We start from the raw sequence: 26,967 nt of genomic DNA, 5'->3' as shown, positions 1-26,967 counted from the left end.
TTCATTTTGCAGAGGTGATGAAAGCCCAGCCTAAATGGGGGGAGTTTAGGATTTTTGTGTTTTTTAATTGAGAATTTCACACATTCATATAATGTGTTTTAAACAGATATCTCCCCAGCTCCTCCCCTCCAATTAGTTTTTTTTTAAATTTTTATAACTTGATTAAAAACCTCTTTCCACAAAATTTTATAGGTTGGATTCTTGTACTTTTTACATATATATCATGTTTGTAACTACTGCATTTCATAGAAGACTAGTCAGATTAAGTGATGACTGTCATAAATATGTTATTGAAAACTTTATTTTTTAATTTAAATTGACATTCATAAAATATTTCATAATTGCTTAAAATATTATGTTTCTCAATTTTGTCTGTTTTTCTGATTTGTTGCTTGGGTTTCTCCCATTCTTTAGATTGCTAGTAAAACCACAATGGCATGATTTGCTTCCATGCAAACTGGGAATTTGGTTTTGCCTTACACTAAAAGCATTGCCTCATCTAATCCAGGTAAAAAGTACTTCTTTAATAGAATGTTAGATGCTTTCATTTTTAATTATTCATAAAACAATTTATGACCATGTCTGCTATTTGAATGCTGGTATGTAGTATATGCTTCATAATATTGATTGGATAATATATGTTCATAAGTTAACCCTAACTTACAATTGTTCCAAGATTATTTAGGCACCTATTCCTGTAATTATCTCTTATTTTGCATTTTCAAGCCCAAGACACTGGAAAAAGGAAAATGATAAACTATATTTATGACAGACATAAGAGCAATAAGAGTTTAATCAGCTGTTATCCTTAAAGACATAACTAATAAAAAGGAACAAGATTTAATGAACTTATTCATTATTTTAATAGCACCCAATACATTATAAAGAAAAACCTTTACATGAACATTTGCACAAAAATATATATTACTTTCCATTTTATTTGCAGCTTCAAGGAGAGTGGGGACATTTTGTTTTCTACCAGTAATCAGAAATTTTGTTTCGGGTTAGCCCTGATCAAATTAGGAGAATGTATGTGGATATTTCACTTTCTTTTTTGTATTTAGCATTCCAATCATATTTTATGAAATTATTCCTTTGCTAAATTAAAAATTTCCAATAGGTAGCCATAATATTTAAAAGTAAAAGAATACTTTTCACTATTAAATTTTGGGGTTTAATAATAGAGTTTGGGGTTAAGATTGTGACTTTGGAGGAGAAATGGAGAAATGTTTTTTTTCAAAAGGAAGTGTTTATAAGACAGAGCCAGGTCTGCCCACTGTACTACACATAGCAGAACTGGTTTTTTAATCATTTACAGAAACTAATTATGCTGTATTTTATTTTCTTTTTCCTTCTTTTAGTGAGGTTTTTTTTTTTTTGTCCAAAGGGAAAATAGAACAAAAGTTCCTAGTCTGACTTTTTCTATCATTTAAGAAATTGTTTAGTGGTTTTTCTATGAGCATAATTCATGCTAATAGTCATTGATTATAGAATCTTAGGTTGTGTTTATACTCAATAAACACTTTTAGTTATTTAACATGTTATTTGGGAAAATATGCAGATGTTTTTATACTATGTCAGTAACAGTTAATAAGAGAGAGGAAAACTATATTTACCGAACTATTTTTATGAGAACGTGTGACAGAAAAATGTCTTCAGGGCAAATTTTTGCCTTAAAAAAACCTTTAAAAAAAAACAATTTTAGAATCTTTACAGAAGGCAATCTATAGTATTGATTTTTGGGAATTTCACATCATGCACCTCAATCCCATTCATTTCCCATTCCTTCCATGTCTGCGCTCAACCTTGTAGACTCCCCCCAAAAAGAAAAGAAAAACAAAAAAATCAATTCACTGCTCTATCTTTCCTGCCTCTCCATCACGTGTTCATTTATCCCAAGTGGCCTTGGGAGCTGCAGTGTATCACAGAGTGTTGTCCAAAAGCTTTAATTGCAGATGCTGATTGCAATGGGTTATTGGTCTGGTTCAAGGCCTCTGGTTTTTGCTACACTATCAATACTGGACCCTCACCAAAACTTCTTTCGGATATCCTGCTGTTGCTCCAAGTCATGGAGATCCTGGGGCTATGGTTCCATAGGACCAGTCCCTTTACACATTCCAGCAGGTCACAGATGGGGTAGATGTTAGGGTATGTCAACTCAAAGCCCTGGATGTGGACTTGAGTGGTAGCTGAATTGGTCAGTCTGGGCTTCCACCGGAACCACTTTCCTCAGGCAAGGGTTGAGGACCAGCTCTCCTGCATGATGGTGAGGGATGGGACCAGCTCTCTCACATGCAGGGCCAGCCCTCCCGTTGTGGCAGCCAGTGAGGGGGTAGGCAGTTTTCCTAGGGCTGTAAAGGGTCCCAGAGCCATCTCTCTTGCACCCATGACACTTAGAACTGCTCTCCCTCTGAGGGCAGCTGGCAAGGAGTGCAATCAGCTCTCCCATCCCATCCCCTGCGACCCCCATGGTGGTAACAAGGACTACTGACATCTACACAGACCATGGCTGCAGTAGGGCCACGGACCTAGACATGGCTTTCAGCTGCAGCTCAGACCTAGACATCACTATGGCCTCAGGTAACAGTGTAGGCCATCCATATCAGCCTGTTCCTCACCTCCATCAAGTCTTCAGTTCCGCTTCTCTCCATAGTGCGCAAACCACGCTGCTTTTCCTTCTCTCCCATTTCTCCACCACATACCTGGTCATCGTAGTGGTGCCTGCCAGCCTGGGCCACTTGGTGCCAGGCAGCCAGTTGCTGTATTAAGTCTTACAAGCGAACAACCTATCTCCCTAGAACAGTGGTTCTCATGACCCTTTCTCGGGAGTCACATATCAGATATCCTGAATATCAGATATTTACATTGCAATGCATAACTAGCAAAATTATGGTTAGGAAGTAGCAACAAAAATAATTTTATAAAGTAGGAGTCAACATGAGGGCTGCAGCATTAGAAACGTTTAGAAACTCTGCACTCCTTAACTCTTGATCAGTTTGAATTTTAAAGTTTTAACTTTCAGTGTGATTGCATTTGCCTTTCTACTTTCACTGAGGCATTAGCCTTCCAGACTGTAAAAGCCTAAGTTTTTATGTTTTGCTGTAATCATTTCTTACTGATAAGCATTCTAAGAAAGAAAATGAGGTGATCCCCCCCCCCCTTTTTTTAAGCTACTGCTTGATGTTTTGATTCTTCTTTAGGAACTTACAATTAGTTTTTCTGGACCTCACTATATGCTATATAAATACTATAAAGTATAGTGTATAGTATATAGTATAGAAATAGTACTTTATACTAAAAAACATTATGGTCTCAGAGAAATTCATCTGGTAAAAGTTGAGTAAGCCTGTTCCATTCCAGGATTCAGGTACAGGTGAAGGGAGAGAACCAACTCTACATAGTTGTCCTTTGACCTCCAAACATGTGCTATGGCCCAAGTATGTGTATGTGTACACACCACGCGCGCACGCGCGCACACACACACACACACACACACACACACACACACACGTGCACACGTGCACACATGAAAACATTAACGTATGAAAGACATCAGTAAAGCAGTGCTGAATAGTTGCTTTTAGAATTAGGTCATGGTCTGAATTCTTGTTTTCCATCTGTTGTGACCTGTGTATTAATTCATCCTCCATAAAATTGAATAATGTTGAATACACGTGCCATTGATGACACTGGGACTCCATGAGATGTTCTTAAATAACGTACTTGTGAAATTCAGAAGTAGCCACTTTAACTTGAAGAAGACTAGTTATTTAGCACAGTAGTCAGAAAAAATGCCACTAACAATTTACATATAAAAGTTATATATCATATATATCTCAATTTTTTAGGCATGTACTTTATGCTTATTCACTACTCAGTAATATAGAGTCATTATTTAACATTTACATAGGAACTGGCTCAACAGTGGTCATTGCCCTCTTCTTTGTATAAACCAAACCTATGATCATGTGTTCTTTGACGGTGGATTTTCATCTTGATTTCTTTAAAAGCTAGATCCTTGTGAAGGAATATAAGTTTATAGTTGTTATAGATTTTTACGATTTCTCTCTAGACTTTTACATCTAGATGCAGCCTCTTTCATATTGAATTTTACAAAATTCCACTTGTTTTTATAGAAACCATGCTGGTAGCCTACTCATAGTTTATCTTTCGTACACAATATTTTGAATCATGTACTGTAATACCAAGGTTGACTGACACAACTCTAAGTGCTTGCAAAGCCCCTTATGAGTACATAGTAAACTAGTTAAGTAGTTGTCAGTTGAGAGAACTGGTGTAAAACTCTTGGATTTCCTGAAAAGTTAATTAAAACTGAGCTGCAAAGTATATGGAAGTGGAATATTTAGAGGCTTCTAGCAAGTGAACTTCACACAGGCAGGATCTGAACCCATATGTTGTCATAGCAACTCTTCTCCCAACTTCCTTCCCATTCATTTTTTACATACTAATTCCTTTACTACAGTTCATATGTATCTAAAATTTTCCAGCAGAATTGAGAACAGTGGCGTTTTGCTCGCTTTTTACTCTTAAGTTCTCTTTTATTATTTAGCATGGGAGATCCCTAAGAAGACTTCTTATTGCCTATTTGTCTAAATTCTTTTCTGTCTCTCACGCCCAAAAATCCAAATGAGAATAGTTAAATAAAAATTTGATATGTAAATCTCCTTTTGGTCATTTGTTGAAAAATAAATCAGCCAGTCAAAAATATGGTAAGGACATATAAAAACAAGGCATGACAGGGGGCACTGGAAATGAATATGCTTTCTAGGACTTACCAGCCAGTTATAGCACATGAATACAGATACCAGATTAGTAGGTCATTTAAGCTTCAAATATGTAGTATCCAGTGACACCTGCAGTTGTTCAAAGGTGTAAGTTGTATGTATTTAGTATGACAAGGAAAACTCAAGAGGGACCACTTGAACTGAGTTTGGAAGATGAAATAGAACCTTAACATATAAGTGACCACTTTGTACTAGGAGGTATCTTAGTGGTTTCTGTTGCTGTGAAGAGACACCATGATCACGGCAACTCTTATAAAGGAAAAACATTTAATTGGGATGGCTTACATTATCAGAGGTTTAGTCCATTATCATCATGATGTGACATGGTGGCGTGCAGGCAGACATGGTACTGGAGAAGAAGCTGAGAGTCCTACATCTTGATCTGCAGGCAACAGGAAGTGAGACAGTGGGCGTGACTTGAGCTTGTATGAGATCTCAAAGCCCACCCTCACAGTGACTGACACACTTGCTCCAAGGCCATACCTATTCCAAAAAAGCCATACACCCTAATAGTGCCACTTCCCATGAGCTTATGGGGGCCAATTAAATTAAAACTACCACAGGTGGTATTATACACAGACAATTTCGTAGATAAAGCACTTCCCACAAAACCATACTGTGTTAAAGCTAAGGAAAAGTTTCAACCACATTTTGAAAAGGAGGATATCATATTACCATCAAAGACTATATTCCCAATCTCTAGATTTAGGCTTATTTATTTAGCAAGTTAATTTTTATCAGGTAAATCTTATATGTGAAGTCTGAAAAGAATGTTTAAAAAGGATAGAGTTAATGGACAAGAAAGAACTATAATGCGTGACTCTATGAGCAAAACTGGAGAACTTGACAAAGTATTTAGATAAGTAAAAATCTCAGTAAAGTGATCAGCAAAGGACATGGAATATAAATTAGAAGGAATTTAAATTGTATCAAAAGGCTTCTATGCTTTGATGCTGTAATTTAACTCTAACATTAACAAGCATATAGCCCCAGTCAACTTCCACACCTTTCTAGTCTGCTTCTTCTTCTCGTAATAGTTTTGAACAGAGTACTTGTTCTTTAATAGTCTGACTAAGCTGGGCTTTTATGTTCATTGTCAAAATATATCATCTACAAAAATATTTTAAGGTTCATAATACCTTTCTGGAGATTACACACACACACACACACACACACACACACACACACGCACGCACGCACGCACGCACGCACGCACACACGCACGCATGCTCATGTGCATGTATGGTTCTGTGGCTTGAAACCATGGCCTAATTAAGGCATGCTAACTAAGCACACATTTTACTGCTGAGCTATACCTCTGACCCTGGGATTTTTTTTTTTTTTTTTTTTTTTCCCCAAGACAGGGTTTCTCTGTGAAACAGTCCTACCTATCCTGGAACTCAATCTGTAGATCAGGCTGGCCTCGAACTCACAGAGATCGAGTGCTGGGATTAAAGGCATGCGCCACTACTAGCCGGCTTGACTGACTCTCTCTCTCTCTCTTTTTTTTTTTTATTAGATTTATTTATTTTGTATACAGCATGTATGACTGCAGGTCAGAAGAGGGCACCAGATCTCATTACAGATGGTTGTGAGCCACCATGTGGTTGCTAGGAATTGAACTCAGGACCTTTGGAAGAGCAGTCGGTGCTCTTAACCTCTGAGCCATCTCTCCAGCCCCTGGGATGTTTTTTAATTGATCATGTTCTGTATTCAAGAAAGTAGCAGAAATTGATAATATATAATCAGTGTTGTATATTTTCAGTTTTATCTTTATAACCTAGTTTATTTTAATCACCATGTGTGTTGGAGTTGGATATATTTGAGTCCATAATAATATAATTGTTAAGACCCTCTATTTCAGAAGGTACCACTTATCTAACGTTGGTTATTAATTTACATCTGATAGCCTGAAGTAAGACACATTGTTGCACGAATCCTAAATGATCTTTTTTTTCCCTCTTTTTTCTTTTTTTTAAAATTTTATTTCAGGGCTGAGGACCGAACCCAGGGCCTTGTGCTTGCTAGGCAAGCGCTCTACCACTGAGCTAAATCCCCAATCCCCCTAAATGATCTTATAATAAAAACCTGGAGTCAGATATTGGGGCAAATGCTGAAAGATCAGAGAGACAAAGGAACAAGCCACAGCCACTTCTCACCTCGCCAACTCCACAAATACCCTGACTGAATGCCTCTGAGTCCTTAGCCAAAAGTTCCTATCTCCTCACGCCTTATACAACTTTCTCCACCCAGCCATATCACTTCCTGTCTTAACCTTCCTAATGCTGGGATTAATGGTGTGTGTGCTTCCCAGATACTAGTAGCAAAGGCATGAGATCTCAAGTGCTGGGATTAAAGGTGTGTGCCACCACTGCCTGGCTCTTTTAGACTGGACCAATCTCATGTAGCCCAGTGTGGCCTTGAACTCACAGAGATCCAAATGGATCTCTGCCTGTGCCTCCTGAGTGCTAGGATTAAAGATGTATGCCACCACTGCCTGACCTCTAGGTTTAACTCTATGGCTGGCTCTGTCCTCTGATCTTCAGGCAAATTTTATTTTTTTAGATTACAAATATCACCACATTTCCCCCTTTTTGTCTAAAATATTAAAAATATTGTAACTAATATAAGAAAAACTGTATACAATAAGTATAATAACTGTATATAATATATACAGTCAAGAATTACATTAACAATGTCCAGGCCATTAACATTTGACAAATTCAGAAAAAATACTCTATTATTTATCCTATTTTGATGAGGCCAAAATGTTGTACCTAATTCACTTTCTATCCTAACTTGTATTACCAACCCAAAACTATCTTTTGATGTCTTTCAAACTTATACACTGTACACCTCTTTAGTGAGTTTCTTTTCTGAATTTGTTATCAAGGAAAACTATAACTATCTAATCTTCAACTCCCTCAGAGACCCAAGAAGGAAATATTACCTAAGTAAGCAGGAAGTGCAGATAAGCAACTTCCAAAAAAAATGTGAGAAATGACAGAAACAGCTGGCTGCCTGGACAGTCACCCAAGGTTCCTCTTCAACATTGGGGCATCCATCTTCGGCCCACAGGCCTAGCACATCTGACAGACTCTTCTGGGAAGTAGGATATTCTGAAGGGCCTTCCTACCTTGTCTTGGCAAGATCTTAAATGCCCACATTTTATTGATAGTTTGATTTTCTGTGAATTTATTGTTTTAGCAGCTTACTACGTGATGTGTAACATTTCTTAGTAATATATAAAATTTATTTAGATGTACATTTCCTAAAGTTACAAATTTTTCACATTAAGTTCTAGTCCCATCCAATGTAACTATGATTAAATGTTAGATTATCATAGGAAGGCTCCAGTGTGCACACCCTTCACCTCCATCAGAATTCATGGGCTACATAAAAGCAGTAGCTGAGAAGACATGGGTATCATCCCTGTATTACTCTACCTTCTTTTAAAATAGCCTAAAAGCATAAAATCCATTGGTACTTTACAAAATTACCTATTTGTGGAAGCAACCATCCTTCTCAGAAGCTTTTTCCCTGGACCCCTAACTGAAGGAAGCCTGGAGGCCACCCTTTTTTAGCCCAGCCTTTCATTTCTAGTCCGTTGCTTCTGCTTGCCAAGACTCTTGTCAGAATCCAAGCATAGGAAGCATTTACAGCTAATTGGAGCAGGGTGCATAGCCCCTTAAAGTTTGTTGGAAATTTAGTGGCCTGCCCTTCTACTCACAGTTAAAGATGGATTTTTCAAGGGATGTAGCCACTTATTTTATAAGTCTAAAATACATTTTAAAAATTGCAGGCAAGCCTTTTTGATATTGGGATTACATAATCTAGTGAAAGTTAGTTTGAAGTTTCTAAGACTGAAGCTCCACTGCTAGATTAAGATGTAGGGAAACTGGAGAAACCTCACAACGTAAGACACAATTTTGTATTTTTACCTTCTGTAAGTGTAGGAGGAGCACAATAAGGTGCAGATTCTTGGAGATACAGTCTACAACACAGAATTTTCTAGTTTTACTGCTAGATGCAGAAAACATAAATAGCCACAAAAATGTTAATTGGGGAGAATATTAAAGATACATAGTCTCACTGATGCCATATTTTAGAGTTGAAAAATACTCATGACTCAGATTGGTGAAATAAATTGCCCAAAGGCCACAACTAGTTCACATTATACATGAAAGTTGAAACAGATAACAATAATATTAGCATATAAGAAATAGAAAAGAGAAAATGCCAGTGTCTGATCTGAATTTCTCTGAGTATTTAGGCTGCTTTTCATTGTTCTAAAAGTAGAGGGTAGTACTTGTGTTGGGTTAGGTTAAGTAGATGGCTCCTATTCTGTCTCATCCCAAATGCAAAAGCAACTTTTAGGCTTTGCATCCCTATCAGTAGGACTATCTCAGGCAGAGGAAACCATATTTTCTAGCTCTTTGCTGGAAATTCACCTCTTACCCAAAGTATACAATTGTGAAGTTTTTCTTCTCTTTATTATAATCTTATTATACATTATATGTAAGTCTAAGAATGTATCATTAAGTGAATGGAACAACAAAATGTAATAGAACCTGTGACTTTGTAGACAGGTTTTCAGAAATGTGCTTATGGTATTTTCCTATTGGAAGGTTATTTGTAAGCTGCAATCAAGAGATTGATGCTGTCAAACAATCAGAATTACATGAGACATCCTTCATCTTTTTTCCACCTACCTCTCTCCAGGACTCTTCCACATTCCTTATTCCCACATCTTCCTGCTCCTACCACTCTACAGTGCCCATCTTTTCTAAAATATCAGATTGCTTCTTATTTTGAGATATTTAGGGAGAAGTAAAAGTAAACTAAAACATAACCAACAATGCCAACTCAGAATCTTTTTAAAATTTATTTTGGGTTTTTTCCGGACAGGGTTTCTCTGTGTTGTTTTGGTGCCTGTCCTGGATCTTGCTATGTAGACCAGACTGGCCTCGAACTCACAGAGATCCTTCTGGCTCTGCCTCCTGAGTGCTGGGATTAAAGGTGTGTGCCACCACCTCTCGGCCAGAGTGTTATTTTAATATTGCTATGTCAGTAATGTTAAAGATTGATGTATGGACTTTCTCAATACTACAACCTACCTATCTCAGAAGTATTACATCTTACTAAATTTTTCTCTATAATGAAACCTCTGTCAGGCTAACTAAAAGTTCCCAATGAATGTTCTCTGTACAACTCACTAGCACCATTTGAGCATTCACATCCAAAAATCTGAAATCCAAAATCTAAGACTTTTTGAGTGCTGACATGATGGCATGATTCAGATGATTCTGTGTCCACTGGCCTTGTTTCATGCAAAGTAGGAATAGTCTGTAAAATTACCTTCTGGTTATGTCTATAAAGTATATGTGAGACATAAAAAAATTTATGTTTAGATTTGGGTCCCATTATATATGTGCACATAGTCCAAAACTGGACAAAATATGTGAATATGCAGTAGTCATTGGAAAAATAAGAACTTTGAAATGCTTCTGGTCTCAAACATTTTTATATACGAGAGATCCTCAACTTATTGTCACAATAATAGACTGATAGATTTTTGGTAAGGCACAGATCACCCTAAAATTCCAATAGATTGCAGTTATTTTGCAGGTTAGACGCTTGTCTATTGGCTATTAGGAAATGGAGCATTGTTCAGGTCACATGCCACTCAGATTAGAACAATGATGCCTTCAATGGCATCTAGCTGTTACCTCAAACCTTCTGAGTCTAGCTTGTGCATCCATGTTCACCATGGCAAGTACAAAGAGCCAGAGATTTCCATGATCTTTTCTATCAGCTGATTTCAGAAAGATATACCTCCACCTTCAGCCCATCCAAGCAAAGAAAAGAAATACTCCTTTTTTCATGAAACATGTATTCTGCAGTCTAAGATTTAATTTAATGTAGATTTTTACATATTCTTTAAGTGAAACTGTTATTTTATCATAAATCATCCTCACATATCTTTAAAAGCATAACACATATAGCAGTGGTGTATGAGGTAAATCTAAACACATATAATAGCCCAATGGCTTCTTCTTCAGAAGCCCATGTTTCATAATCATGTACAAATACTAATAATGTAAATCCTTTAGATTTGCCACACTCTTAAACATAAAACCAAACCTTTGTTTGCTGACTATACAGGCAGATTTTGAACTCTTGAAGAACATTTAAATGTGAAGAACATTGTTTCTAGAGGAAAAGCTTTTCTTGAAAGTTCTAGCCCTGAGAACTACAAGCTCCTTAAGAAGACAGACTCTGGAAGAATGTAAATGCCATAGTTTTGATACAGTACTAAAGAGCCCCAACTAGTCAGTTTGAGATAGTAAAGAATTGTTTGTTCTTTTACGAAACATTTATTAATCTATATTGTCATGGGCAGTTTACAAAGGCTAGGGGAATAGATAGGGTGTTTATATCAACAGAAAATCTTTAACCTCCTGTGTTAATAAACTGGAATTTATCTTAGACTCAACTTTTTTGTTTCTTCACTAAACAATTCTATTATCTTGAATTAGCAAGGAGGTTGGGGTGTGTGTGTTAAATACAGTGTATCTTTTCAAACCCTTTTGAATGCTTGAATCTCTTTAGAATATATATTAAGGGCTGGACAGTGGTGGCACACGCCTTTAATCCCAGCACTTGAGAGGCAGAGGTAGGCGGATCTCTGTGAGTTCGAGGCCAGCCAGGTCTACAGATCAAGTTCCAGGACAGGCTCCAAAGGTACACAGAAAAACCCTGTCTCGAAAAACAAAACCAAAAAAAAAAAAGAAAAAGAATATATATTAAGGAATACCACCCACTCTGTTCTTGAATACTACATACAAAGTCAGTTTATTTTCAGCTAATTTTTATTATTAGAAAATTATTTTTTTATATTTATTCAAAATTAAAATCTCCATTTCTGGAACTTTATACAATATTCATAGTATTCTTCCTTTGATGAGCCTTAAAAATGCTTATGGTAGTTACCAGGTTATCTCTAATCTCATCTCTTGTCCTATATAAGACAGAATTTCAAGCTGCCGCACCATGTGATCACTCTCCTCTTAGAATCTTCCTGATTGTAGTGTACTTTTAAGCATGTTATACTGTAATATCCACAAGAATGGTTGAAACATAGCGGAATTGTTTAGTTACAATGGTAAATTTGTTAGGGAAGTAATAGTTCTTAGAAAAGGCAAACTATAACTGTAATTTGAAATACAAGTAAGCTAAGGACAAAACATCAGGAACATTTAAATGAATGCTTAAAGCTTGAGCAAATGGAAAATGACATTCTTTGCCTTGAACAAGCAGGTAATAAAATAGAGAATGCAGAACAACCTTGAGTTAGCTAGAGTAGCTTTAAGTATTTGATACGTTACAACCCTAGGGATGGTTTAGGCTCCCATGACTACTTCAGAGCAGATTCTTGGTAGAATTACTTGCTGTGGCAGGAAGAGGAAACCTTAGTGGAGAAATGTTAAAGGTTGGCAGGACCTCTAAGAAGAGGCTGGTACTGCCCAGTAGTAACAGGTCTTTTCATTGAGTCAGGAGGGTGCAGACAAGGAGAAGTAAGAGAAGCAGGAAGGTACAGGCTTTGACAGGAGGCATTTTGGTGAGGTGTGAAACATAAAATTCAATCTTACTTTGTAGTAGAAAGTACAATGATGGCAAATTATTAAGAAGCCATTAAAAAAAAAGCTAATGTATGGAAGACCCAACTGTAAAGGTGGCATCCTAAGTGTCTCCTAAATAGTAAAATGTTAAATCTTTGTAACAGACCTTTGAGTTAGACACTTTTATTATCCTCATTTATGAATGAGAAAACTGACCTGTAGAGAAACAATTCGCTGAATGTCTCCTAGCTGGTAAAATAAAAGAGCTAACTTCTTCATAAAGATAGGCAGACTCCAAAATCTTCTCTCTTGTGTTGATTTACACCTGTAACCCAGCACGTGAGACGCTAAGGTAGGAGAATCATGAGTTCAAGGCCTACTGGGGTATCTAGTGAGATCTTGTCTCAAAAGTCAGTCTGTCCTCATAAACACTATATCTCATTGTACTATATACTATGATGATATATTTCAATCTATACTCATAAATAACTAATCTGTGCCCTTCTTTTTTTTGCATGGTGCCACATTTCCTACTCCCCTCAAGGAGCCAATGCCTTCCTGGCCTTTTCTTCTTCCCTACTATTAAAACCTACTCTGTGGAAAGAAGCTAATAAGCTCATTCATTCATTCACACCAAGGTATAAATGACTGATATGACTTGCTACAAAGTAATACTCCTTTAGGGTTGAGGTTTTTTAAGGGAGTGGGGTGGAAAATGTTAAGGGGCCATAAAACCTTAGCCCAGACCTTGAGGAAATGTAGGTATAATTTATAGATAGATAGATAGATAGATAGAGAGAGAGAGAGAGAGAGAGAGAGAGAGAGAGAGAGAGAGATATCGGTATGGGAGGGTGAGTACTTGGGTGAATTACTATCTATGCTGTTTTGAGTATACATTTGTGTGACTGACCCATGGTTTGTAGAATGATTGTACTAGAAATTAGGAACACAAAAGTCTGACTGAAAGAATAAAAAGAAATATTTTCACTATGTATTCAAATGTTTTAGGAAGTCTCTCTATATAATTTCCCTAATTCATTATCTGGTAGTTCTAGTATAATCCCAAGAAACAGACCCCATGAGATACCTTTGATTTGCTTACAATTATGAAGGAAATGAGGTGGGATAATTCGTGTATCTGCATTTGATCTAGGTAGTAGTGTTCTTTTGTTTTCTATAGACGTAATCACAGATAGATCTGTGATTTATCTTCTCTAGGAATCTTACAATACAGTAATATCACCTTAAACTTATCCTTGATACCTACTTCTTTCCTTATTCTTCATCAGTCAAATCGTGCATTTCCATTTCCTTCTTTATAAGATTTCATATGTATTCCAATTTGATTCAGTTCAGTAAACACAGAGTGCCAGATCTTAGTTCTGTCTTAAATGTCCCATCTTCTAGATGATACTATGACATGATACAAGCATGTGAGTGTTTAAGTATAGGGACTTGCTCTGCTGGAGAAGGTAAAGGCAATGCTGTTTGAACACAGTTTCCAAGTATGAAAAGGAGATTGACAAAATAATGGCAGGGATCAAAATAGTCCAACCTGAGGCAAACCAAATACAGAAGTATGGAAACACAGTGTGGGCCTGGTATTTCTGAAATGTATGAGACTTCATCAAAGAGTGTGGGAAGATCTGCTTTGCTGATTTTCGTCGTTAGGAGTGTCATATGCCTAGAGAATCAACCAATTTCTGTCCATCTCTGTGATTATGTGACACCTAGCCTTTTATCAGAACCTTGCTGAGCACTTGTGTGCCACTCATTGCAACTTTAGAGTGTCTATGGAGTTTGTGTCTTCAGTTTTCTGTGACAGCTGTTAGTCTTCTCCGAGAGTGATAGGGAGGAAGAGTGACAGCTCTCAGTCAGAGATGAATTGCTCATCCTCAGTCGTGTTGAGGATCTGGAACTAAGACAGTAACACAGAAATGGCACTAGTACCTTGTTGGTCCACAGCAGATAACTAGGTTCAGTCAGTAGGCTTTGCTGCTGCCGCCTGTACAATAGTATGGCATTGGGGAGACATCAAACAGTAGAAGAGAATTGGAAGGGAAATCCTCCTTTTCATCTGTGAAAAGTTTACTTGAAATTTCACCATGCAAAAAACATTACAGAGAAGTGTTTGTTCCGTTTCTTCTGTTCATCATGTCATTGGAAAGCAGAAGGAAAACTACATGGAAAATGAGTGCATTGTTCTAAGGGGAAGTTACAGGGAGGATACTGTCAAAACAAAGTTATTTTTATGTTAATATACTTGTACCTTCTTTTTTTAGGATGCTGGGCAGTTTTATGCAAAATATAAGGAGACAAAATTGAAAGAAAAAGAAGACGCGCTGGCTAGAATTGAAATTGAAACACTTCAAAGTAAGTTTTAAATATTGTTTACTTTATTAATAATGTCATATAAAACTAAACTAAATTCAAATTTTCCTTTAAATTTAACACTAGTTGAATTTTCTGTGTTTTCTTTGCCATTTTCCAATTGAGTCACTTGTATTACTGTATTACACATGGAAAATACTGCTGTTGAGCCATACAAAGTCCAGTATTAGGAAAGAAAAATCAACCTGGGGTCATACAGCTCTTCAAGTTGGGATCATTCAAAATCTGCAGAAACCAATTATCTTTTGGTACTAAGATTATAATTAGTATTTAATACCATGAATAACCAACTACTATATGTTAATATAGTGCTATAGCTGTAAGTAAACCTGGAAAAAATTTATTTTTGTTTTGAAAGCCTTTGCTTCTTTTGTAATATTGTTATGTAATACAAACAACCTTAAATAAGTTATCAGAATATTGGAAAGAAGTCAATCATGGGGACTCCCACCTGTAACCCCAGAACCTGGAAAGTTGAGACAGAAGGCATACTTCTTGAAGGCCATGGACCACATGTTGAGTACCAGGCCAGCCAAAGCTTCACAGCAAGATCCTACCTCAAAGAAATAGAAACATCTGGAGACATGGCTCAGGCTATGAGCACTGGCTGACCTGACAGTGGACCCCGGTTCTATTCCCAGCACCACATGGCAGCTCAGAGTCATCTGTAACCTCCTTTCCAGGGAGTCTGAATCTGATGTCCTGTTCTGGCATTCGTGGGTACCATGCACACAAGTGGTGCACAGCTGTACATGCAAGAAAAGGACCTATATGCATAAAATAAAAATAAATAAGGTTTTAAATTTTTAAAATACAAGAAAGAAAATACAGGAATGTTCCATGGAACACAGAGATGTTTCTTGACTTTATGTCCATCTGTCCTACATGTACACTGTCTGCACATACTGGTTATTTTATTCACAACAGTTACTACCGCTCAGCAGAATGTATTGATTTTGTTTATATCTACTTTCTCCCAGTAGATAGAAACCCTATGAAAGTTAGGACTTTATTTTGTTCACTGTTGTGTCTTCAAGACAGGTATTTTTAGGGGAAGTTTTTCTGTCACAATTGTTCTTGTGTCTGGGCAGCTTTAGAAGAGGAATTGTTTCTTTTTCACTTTGTGTGTGCAGCAGTGAACAGTGTCCTGGCACACAGTAAGTGCTCAGTACGTAAATGGTGAGTGGATAAACAGAGGAATGTATGTAATTCTATGAATAGTAGTGAATGCCAGCCGAGCTGCTCTCTGTACAGTGCCCTGTCTCAAGGAGCATGTAATTCAATTAAAATACTCTAACAACTACAAAATGATACTTAAATCTGTACAATTATCTGAAGTAGATGCCTATAAGAAGAATTGAGATGATAGAAGATTGTGAAGGAAGGTTGCTAACTGTGTTGGGCAGTAAAAGTAGGCAAATGAAACTTTAAATGTAATTTTCATAAAATTGTTACTTTTAAAGTTACTCTTTTTAAGCCTTTTAAGTGAGTCAGAAGGAAAATGAATCTATAGGAAAATCTTAAAAGTACCCCCATTTACCTATTAAAACAATAGGAATTCACTACATTTCACTGCTTTCTACTTAGCTTATCATTTTTATCTAATTTTTATAACAAATCAACTTACTGGTAAAATTTTAGAGTATATATTAGAATTATCTGATAATAGCAGATTAAGAATGTATACTGCCCTTATGAAAATTGTAGTTAAACATGAAATGTTTATCACAATGTGAAATCTACATTGGAGGTTTGTAGCCATTTTTCAAAATTTGTTTAAAGATTTTTTAAAAATTCTGTTCTGTTAAAATTCTCAGGTTTAAAAATTCTTTTTTCTTTTGTTACTTAATAAAAAATCTAAAATAAATACAAAATTTTAAATAGACAAGCATCTGGAATGTCTGTCTTTTTTAGTCAAGATATGTAATAAACAGCCTTGTAAAACTCATAGCAATCCATCACTAGCCCATTGCTCATAGGAGGCTTGTGTTATAAAACCATCTTGTGTTCTCAAATCAGTGGTATATTGGAAAAGGTGAGAGTATCAGTGTTAAGAATAGTAAAGAGCAATTGTACTCACTGTTAGCAGAGTCAGAAACTGTTGTGTATTTTAAAATATAGTTTAAAGGTTACATACAAGGAATCCTTTTGTTTGTTTGTTTGTTTGTTTGGTTGGTTGGTTGGTATGGTTTTTCCAGACAGGTTTTCCCTGTGTATCCCTGGCTATCCTGGATCTCACTCTGTAGACCAGGATGGCCTTGAACTCACAGAGATCTGTCTGCCTCTGCCCCAGAGTACTAGAATTAAAGGTGTGTGCCACCACACCCGGCTTCCAGGAATCTTTAATTTTGTCAACTTCATTACCATTTTTCTGCATGTGTAGTTTAGAAAAGAACAGGCTTCTAAGAAATAACAACCAAACCTGATATAATAAAATATAACAACACACAGCAAAAACTTTCATATCAAAGTTGGACAGGGCAATTCAACAAAAGGAAAAGATTCCCAAGATCATGCCAAGAGTGAGAGACCTACTCTTTCTAACAGTCAGGAGTCCCATAAAAATACTAAGCTAATAGCTACAATATATATGCAAAGGGCCTCGTGCAGACCCATGTAGGCCTTGCTTCAATCTCTGTGAGCTCATATGTGCCTTGCTTATTTGATTCAGAAGTGTTCTCCTGGTGTCCTCTATCCCCTCAGGCTTGTGTCTTTCTGCCTCATCTTCCTTGGGATCCCATGAGCTCTGAGGGGAAGGAATTCATGGGGAACTCCCATTTAGACTCTCCTCACAATGTCTGGCTGTGGGTCTCTGTATTTGTTCCCATCTGCTAGAGGAAGCCTCTCTGATGATAGCAGATATTATTAGGAATTATTTTATTCATATTTGTGGGTTTTGTTATTATCGTTGTTTTATGACCAGTTGTGTTTGGTTTTACCCTGTGTCTTGGGACTATCTAGTCTCTGGTTCTTGGTTACCCAAGCAGTGTCGGGTCTGGGTTCCTTCTAGTGGAGTGAGCCTTAAGTCAAATCAGACAATGGTTGGCTACTCCCACAAGTTCTGTACCACCATTGCTCTAGCATATTTTTCAGGCTGGACAGATTGTAGTTGAAAAGTTTTGTGGCTGGGTTGGTGTCCATGTTTCTCTTTTGGTAGCCTGCAAATCTTGAGATAATTCTTAAATATTTTATTATTTTTAATAGTGTATATGTATATTTGTCATATGTGAGTACAGGTGCCCATAGAGGCCAGAAGTGTTCGATTGCCCCTAGAGCTGCAGTTACAAGCAGTCTTGAACTACCACATGGTTCTGGGAATCAAACTCAGGTCCTTTAAGAGAGCAGTAGTTGCTCTTAACTGCTGAGACATCTCTGTAGCCTTACAATCATAATTTAATGAAAACTTCAGTAAGATTCACAAAGCAGCATCAAGATACTATATGTTTTTATATTAACTCACAATTTTTCTCAATAAACCTCACAATACTGGTAAAAAGAAAAATCTTAGATTGAGTGAAGTATAATTGATGCTATTACCTCTAAAATTCTTGTGCATGTACCTATACTAACTTTGTAGGTTTTATTGAATCACAATTATGGAGAGATATTGAGAGTACTTGGCAAATAGGAATCTTTGGGTCATTTAGGCATATTTTCTAGACATTTAGTTTTGAAAATACATACTTTTTCATTTATTAGATTTTGCCAAGTGCAAAATGTTGGATGGTGCAAACTCAAATTATTTTAAAAGCACAGAATTTAATGAATATTTACTAAGCTATTGTTTATTGGCTTTAGAAGCCTGAATTTACAAATAGATTAATGTTGTAAAGTCTTGTCCATTACTTCTGTAGTTTTCTCATAAGATATGTCAACATACCTTCACATGTATGTACTTGTTTTTCCTGTGATGTTGCTTCTCTTCATTGGTTTTCACTGCACTCCCTCTCTCCTTCATCTCATCCCCTCCATGCCTTCCTATAGTCATCCATATTATAGAATATCCACTCTCATATAATAATTAGATATGTGTGTGTAGACTTGTATAAACATAAGGATATATAGAAGCATGATTTTGCTTTAAAATATGGAATCATCCTTTTCTGATCTTTCTTTTGCTACTTAAATTCATTGAAATACCCATGAAATTATTACTGTAGCTCTGCTTCAGTGATGATTTATTATTTCTCCATATAGATGAGTCATCAGTAATTATGTAGTCATCTCTCTTACGAGGCATTTACTGTTAACTCTTATCTCTATAAACAGTAAATTGTCTCACACATACACATATAAGCATGTACATATTTATATGGATACATGCACTTATATTCAAATTCTTTTATGCTCATAAAAGGTTTATATATTTAATTTTAATAGATCTTCTTAGACTACTTTCCCACAAGATTATAATAGAATAATTCCTGATTTAGAGAGAGCCCTTCTCCTGCCAGAAGTATATCCTATTAGTTTTTTAATTTGTACTCTCATATTAGTTTTTAAATCACACATGATATTATTTGAATTTTCATTTCTTTAACCTGAGAATGTAGGCTTCTTCCCCCCCCCCCCCCATTTTTTTAAAAAAAATAAATGTATTTATTTTATATCCCGGCCACAGTATCCCCTCCCTCCATCTCCCCAGGGCCTTCCCCCCAATCCTCTTTCTGTTCCCAACCTCAATCCACGCCTCCTCCATTTCTGTTTAGGAAAGGGCATGTCTCCCATCAGTATCAACAAAACATGGCATATCAAGTTGCAGTAAGACTAAGCACCTTCCCATGTATTAAGGCTGGGCAGGGCAACAAATGTGAGGAGTAGAGTCTTAAAAGCCAGTAAAAGAGTCAGAGACAGCCCCTTTTCCCACTGTCAGGAGTCCCACAAGAGGACCAAGCTACACAACTATAACATATGTGTAGAGTGCCTACATAAGTCCCATGCAAGCTCCCTGGTTGTCGATTCAGGCTCTATAAGCTGTGATGAGCCCAGGTTAGTTGATTCTGTGAGTTTTCTTGTGGTGTCCTCGACCCCACTGGCTCTTACAATCTTTTCTCCTCCTCTTCTACAGGATTTCCGAAAATATTCCTAATGTTTGGTTGTAGGTCTGGATCTGTTTCTATCAGTTGCTGGATGAAGCCTCTGAATTACAGTTGGGCTAGGCACCAATCTGGTCATAGGAGATGGCCAGTTCAGGCTATGTATCTGCTATTGCTAGGAGTCTAAGTCTTCTTGTAGATTCCTGGGAGATGCCCTTGCATTAGGTTTTTACCTGACCCCGAAATACCCCCCTTTCCAGTAGTCTCTTTCAGTACTCTCCCCGCTTTGTCCCCACCCCAACCTGATCTCTCATGTTCCCCTCCTCACCTGTCCTCAGTCCACTCATGAAATCTCTTCTGTTCCCCCCTTCCCAGGGAGATCTGGTGTCCCCCAAAATAGGTTTCTTTTCTTGTTTTGTGGCCTTGTGGATTTATTTATTTGGATTGCCTAGTCATGACCTTTACTAACTTTTCTGTTGGGTTGCCCATCTTATTTATAAAATTAATCACTTTCTGTAATCTCTTTATCAATTTTCTGTTTGTCCTCTGAGTTGAAGATACTGTTCCCAAATTTGTTGTCTCTTGGTGTTTATGCTGTCCTTGTGTTTATTATAGAATTTGCATTTGTGACTTAAGTTAAGATTTCCTCTTCCTTTATATAGCACATGATTTTTAAGTTAATTTTTAGAATTCCATTTTAAAAAATCTCTTCTTTTCCCCAGATGGAATTTATTTTTGTATTTTATTTTGTATATGGTTAGCAGATTGTGTCTAATTTTCTTTCAAATGAATATTTAGTTTTGTTGGCATCCATTGTTAAGTCATTTTCCCCTCTGAGAGGTTTATGGATTATCTGTTTTCTTCTAGAAATTTGATGTGTTTTTTTTCACAGTAGCATTATACTATTCACATGCACATACACATATTGGATAGTAAAAATGTGATTGTGAGGCTAGGGGAGTTTGCTGATGGAAAAGGAGCAGCTTCTCAGTGTTGTCACTGATGAGAGGGAAGAATGCTGTCCATTGCAGCCAGGCATTGTTTGAAGGCAAGCGAGACAGTTTCATCATTGAAGAAGCATCATAGGGTGTGCTGACACAAACTGAGATAGCTGTGATGTTGCTTGTTGATCTCTGCAACCACCTTAGTATTTGTATTGTTGGAAATATCTTTTTTTTTTTTTTTTTTGAGACAGGTCTCTGTGTAGCTCTGGTGAACTCACTATGTAAACCAGGCTGACCTTGAATTTACAGAGAACTGCCTGCCTCTGCCTCCTAAATAATGTGTTTAAAAGTGTGTGCCACCATGATTAGCCTTGGAAATATTTTTGTGCAACATTTGACTGATGCTCCCAGATCAGGTTTTCTTTTTAGAATATTGAAAATACAAATATATACCATTAATGGTGTATATAGCTATTATGAAATAAGGTTATGACTAAGAAACTAAGGGTAGCAGAGGTGGCTCAATGGTTAAGAACTCGGTGGTGGCGCTCGCCTTTAAATCCCGGCACTCGGGAGACAGAGGTAAGCGGATCTCTGAGTTCGAGGCCAGCCTGTTCTACAGAATGAATTCCAGGACAGACAGAGCTACACAGAGAAGCCCTGTCTTGAAAAAACAAAACAAAACAAAAAAAAGTATTCCCTGCTCTTTCAGAGGACCCAGGCTTCAATTCCCAGCACCCAAGTTGGATGAGTCACCAGCTGGCTGACCAGCTGCCTGTAACTCCAGCTTCAGGGCATCTGACACCTTCTCCTGGCCTCCGTGAACGCTTGGCATATATGTAGCACACATTCACATAGACACATACATATATACATAAATAAAAATAAATCATTAAAAAATTAAGACTCTAAATTAAAGCTCTTTCCATGTCCTAAATGAAATGTTTTAATGAAAGGTACTTTGAAGACTAAAGGTATATACAAACAGATAGTGTGATCCTGTCATAATCACATTGACAGCATCTGAGCTTGTTATTAAATAATTATCAATGCTCAATAGAGCTTGTAGCTATTTACGACAAAGCAATTCTGTCTTGATAAAATAACATTGTTATATGTTCTTCAAAGATTTAGTCTATGAATACAATGTTAGAATATTTTTCATTTCTTTTAATTGTGTACAGATCTCAACTGGTTCTTTTAAATATTCTTTTTAGAACAGAAGAAAGTTAAAGTTAAAAAACCGAAACCAGAATTTCCTGTATATATGCCGTTAGAAAATACATATATTCAGTCTTATGATCATGGAACTTCTATTGAAGAAATAGAGGAGCAAATGGATGATTGGCTGGAAAACAGGAGCAGAACACAGAAAAAACAGGTAATTAAACTTTCTAAAGTTGATTTGAAAAGCAGCTGGATGGGCTCAAATTCAGAGCCCAGGCAAGCACAATCATTGAGATAAAGCTTTGCCCTGCGGATGTTTGATGGTTGGTTTGTGTGTTTGTTGTTATTGTAAAAGTTGGGCCAACTGTGTAGTCCAGGCTAGCCCAAAACCTATTATCCTTTTGCCTCTACTTCCCACATTCTGAGATTGCAGACTAACACCATTTCTCTATGTGTAAGTAAATGTTTGCACTGGTTTTAACTGAATAAGAAAACTAAAGTACATTCACTGTTGTTCAGTGAGCTGTTCTGGAGGGAACCTGTTAACTATTGCTAACCTAAAGGACTAGAATACTGGCCAGCAAGAGAACTCAGAAGGTAAAGGCACTTGCCACCAAACCTGATGGTCCAGGTTCAATCTTTGCAAAGCACATGATGGAAGTAGAAAACCAAGTCCCACAAATTGTCCTTTGTCCTGTGAAGGGATTTTATTTTTGTGGAGTAAGTTTGGAACCTTTCCTTCCCTTTTCTATTCTATGGAATCATTTTACGAGCACTGGCATTAATTTGTCTTGAAAAGTCTGGAAAACTCTGCAGTGAATCCATCCAGCTTGATTTATTCTGTTAGGAGACCTCATTATTGCTTAGTCTCATTGCATGCTACTTGCCTGTTTAAGTGGGTTACATCTTCTTGCTTTAAATTTAAGAAGGTCGTATGTGTCTGGAAATTTGTCTCAGTTATTCTAGACTTCCTATTTTATTGGAATATAACTGTGCAGACTATTTCTTTTTTTTTTGAAATATTTTTATTTATTTTTTAATTTTTATTTTATGTGCATTGGTGTTCTGTATGCATGCATGTCTCTGTGAGGGTGTTGGGTCCCCTGGAACTGGAGTTATAGACAGTTTGTGAGCTGCCATATGGGTTCTGGGAATTGAACCAGAGTTCTCTGGAAGAGCAGCCAGTGCTCTTAACTGCTGATCCATCTCTCCAGACCTACAGAATATTTCTTAATGATCCTCTGGATTTCAGTGGTATCTGTTATAATAGCTCCTATTTCTTCCTAGTTTTACTGATTTGGGTCTTCTCTTTTTCCTTTGGTTAGTTTGGCCAAGTTTGTTAGTTTTATCTTTTCCATAAGCCAAACCTTTGTTTCATTGATCCATTGTATTATTTTAGTGTCTCTTTCATTGAGTTCAGCTCTGATCTTTTTTTTTTCCTTCTTTCTTTTACTGGTTTTAGTTTATTTTACTTGAGACACCTTACTATGTTATTTATTTGAGAGCACTCTGTTTTAATACATTTGCTATATCTCACAGGTTCTTTTACATTGTTTCAATTTTCATTTAATTATAAGAATTTTCCTCCTGATTTCTTCAATGGCCTACTTTCATTCAAATATATTGTTCAGGCTCCATGTGTTTACATGATCTCTGTGTGTAGTTCTTCTTGCTATTATTTTTAGCCTGGTTGCATTATAATCTGATAAGATACAATAAATTACTTCAGTTTTTAAAGATTGTTAAGAATTGCTTTATGATCTAAAATATGCACTGTTTTGGGGAAAGAACCATGTGCTAATAAAGAGTGTATGTACTTGGAGCTGGGACAGAATATTCTATCGGTGTTTATTGGTTTTTATCTGTAGTGTAACATAGTTGATGTCTCTTGTTTTTTTTTTTTTGTTGTTTGTTTTTTAAAATTATTTATTTTTTATTTTATTTTATGTGCTTTGGTGGTTTGCCATGGGTGTCAGGTCCCCTGGAATTGGAGTTACAGACAGTTGTGAGCTGCTATGTGGATGCTGGGACTTGAACTTGGGTATTCTAGATGAGCAATCAGTGCTCTGAACCGCTGAGCCAGCCATCTCTCCAGCCCCTTGTTCTGTTTTTTGGTCTGAATGGTCACTGATGAGAGTAAAGTCTTCCACCATTGTTGATTCAGTCTGTTTCTTGCTTTATGTCCAGCAGAGTTTTATAAAGGGTGTTGCAAGTTCAATGTATATATGTCTATAATCATTATGTCTTCTGATGAGTATTACATGAATATGTGATACTTTCTTTTTTCTCTTATAATTTTGTCTTAAAGTCTGTCCTATTAGATATGAGTGTAACTACACTGTCTGGCTTTAGGGTTCTACTTGCCTAAAATATTATTTATCATTGCTTCACTTCCAGCTTTTACTGGTGAGGCAGGCTTCCTGAATGCAGCACATTGTTGAATCTTTGTTTAAATGTAGTCACTTTGCGTCTTCTACTTGGAGAATTAAAACTGTTTACATTTAACATTATGTTAAAATGAATGGTTTATGGCTTCCTGTGTTGACAGTATTTGATTCCCCCCTTCTTTCACACATTTTATGATTGTATGTATTCTTCCTCATCTAGTTGGTCCTTTGATGGAGTCTCTGGGATCTGCCATGTTCTGTTCATTCTTACTTTTTTATTAACTGTCTGAAGGTTATAACTAATCAGCCTTAACTTCAAGCCCTGCCTGATGCTTTTTCTTCTGTTTCATCTAGTCTGTTGGTGAGGGACGCTCTGAACTGTGTGTGTGTGTGTGTGTGTGTGTGTGTGTGTGTGTGTGTGTGTGTGTGTGTGTTTGTGTGTGTGTTTTAATCTCATCTGTTGAGTTTTTTATTTCCAAGATTTCTGTTTCATCTTATTCCAAATCTCTATTTCTCTTTATTGAGTGTCTCACTCATGTCCTATATTTCTAAATTCATTCAGCTATTTATTTGTATATTCTTGGCATTCATTCATTTTCATAAAACCCACTCCTTTAAGGGCTGAGAGAATCTGAAAGGTCAAGTTTCTCCTAAGTGTGGGGTCCACAACACTGATGCTGTTTCTCCCTGCAGTTGTTACAGGGTGAATATACAAGAACAGAACATCAATTTTGCCCAGTTGAGTCCAGTTTGTCAGCTGGGGGCTTTTACCTCCCCTCTTCTTTCAGTTTCAGCATCCCAAAGTTTGAGTGTAGTGAGGCCCTGGCTAGAATAAGGCACAGTTTCTCTCAGCTGGATGGAAATGTAGGCAGTGACAAGGCACACACTCAGCACACTTGAGACGCCAGGTTTGGTTGCCCTACAGAAGAAGAGAACAAGGACAACAAAAACAAAGTCAGTCAGAAATAAAGAAAAACCGAAAAACAAATAAGTGAAAACATAAGCAAATGAAATAAAGAAACAAAGTCGAAACCAGCATCATATAACAGAAAAGGGTGCAGAATTAATACAGAATAACCTAGTTGTTATAATGAATGTAAGAATAATTTTTTTTTATAAAAGAAGAAATGAAAGTATAGCTCAGTGGTAGATTCCTTGTCTAGCTTATACAAGGCCCTGAATCCTATTCCTGGCACTTTAATCAATCAGTAAATACAATTTTAAAAGGAAGAAAAAGTATGATAAAAAGAGGTAAAGGGGAAGAGGAAGAAGAAAAATGAAGTAAAAAGGGAAATAAAGTGGAGGAATATTATAGAGAAAAACATTTTTTCTGTTGAAATGTTTAAAAAGTTATAACTGGGCTGGGTATCGTGGCACACATCTTTAATCCCTGCATTTAGGCAGAGGCAGGAAGACATCTATGACTTCTAGCACAACCAGAGCTACACAGTGAGACTCTGTCTTGAAAAAAAGAAAACGGAAAACTCAAAATTAGAGATGGGGATATATTAGTGGTAGAGAGAGCATTTGTCTGGCATGTGTAAGCCAAATAATAATAAAATTTAAAATAAATAAAGAAAAGTGAGAGATAAATCATCATAGTATTGAAGGATATGATGGGGATGACAAGTTCCTCTGTGTGGGAGGTGTAGCTGCGAGATGTTACACAGTCTTCCTAAGGAGAGGCCCATACATGTCTTTTCTCCCAGACAGGGCACTGATGGCAGACCAAAGAACTCATCTTGGAACTGTGTATAGGAGCATAGTTGACTCAAAGAAAAAAATACTACCAAACAGGTGATAACTTACAAAAGCTATATCCTTATAATGCCCTACCTGCCTGGATGCTGCTCTGAATTTCTTCTCCCCAGTAGTTTTCACTGCCTTCTGAGTTACAGCTTTCAGTCCTTTAAGTTCAGGTTCCTGAGTGGAACTTTAGTGATCTTATGAGTCTTTCCTGAGTCTTAGGAGTTTTCCCTTCAGAAGGGAATGTTTTAATCCAGGGAGGATACCTATATTACTGGCTAGAATATTGTCTCTGCCTGCCTCTGTTTTTGTTTTATTGTTGTTGTGTTTTGTTTGAATTTTTGGTTAGAGAAAGGCCTTGACCTTCTGGTCCTCCTACCTCTACTTCTTGTGTGCTACTATGCCTAGTTTTATGCAATGTTGGGGATAGAACTTGGGACTTTGTCCATGCTAGATAAACACTGTACCAACTGAACTTCATTTCCAACCCATTATTGGCATTTTTTTTTTCTGAATAGTTTAAGGGAGTGTTAACTATGATTAGGCTGTATTGTCCCTATTGGCATTTAATATTTGTACTCACAGGGATGTGATTCGTCAGGGCCATGACAAGTCCTCCTCACCAGTGGAGTTTTCACAGACTATGGAAAGCCTTGGGCAGCATATCCCTAAGTTTTCAGCCTGCATGACCTGTCAGAGCTACAGCAATCCCTTCTTATCAATTGTTGTATTTTAAAAATGGCGGAAAGGAGTCACACAGTACAAGAGGGCCCACGTGGGAGATTTATTGAGGAGAGGGGAGTTAAGGAGGCAGAGATTGGTTCCTTAGGAGGAGAGAGAAGGAAGAGAAAGAGACAGAAGGTGGGCAA

At 36.9% G+C, this 26,967-nt stretch overlaps 1 protein-coding gene across 1 annotated transcript in view; it reads left to right on the top strand.

Moving 5' to 3' along the window:
• Dnajc1 (DnaJ heat shock protein family (Hsp40) member C1) overlaps positions 1–26,967 on the top strand; it is a 218,729-nt gene that overhangs the window by 94,437 nt on the left and 97,325 nt on the right. Inside the window, exons 6-8 of the mRNA XM_052727507.1 lie at positions 415–508; positions 14,710–14,800; positions 22,016–22,179. Coding sequence (XP_052583467.1) covers positions 415–508; positions 14,710–14,800; positions 22,016–22,179 — 349 coding nt within the window. The remainder of the gene's footprint in view (positions 1–414; positions 509–14,709; positions 14,801–22,015; positions 22,180–26,967) is intronic.

The sequence above is a fragment of the Peromyscus californicus genome, unplaced genomic scaffold (genome assembly GCF_007827085.1).
Source record: "Peromyscus californicus insignis strain IS unplaced genomic scaffold, ASM782708v3 Scaffold_8__1_contigs__length_139910024, whole genome shotgun sequence".
Classification (NCBI taxonomy): Eukaryota; Metazoa; Chordata; class Mammalia; order Rodentia; family Cricetidae; genus Peromyscus; species Peromyscus californicus.
The sequence above is the reverse complement of the archived record's forward strand: the minus strand, read 5'-3'. Positions and strand labels throughout refer to the sequence as shown.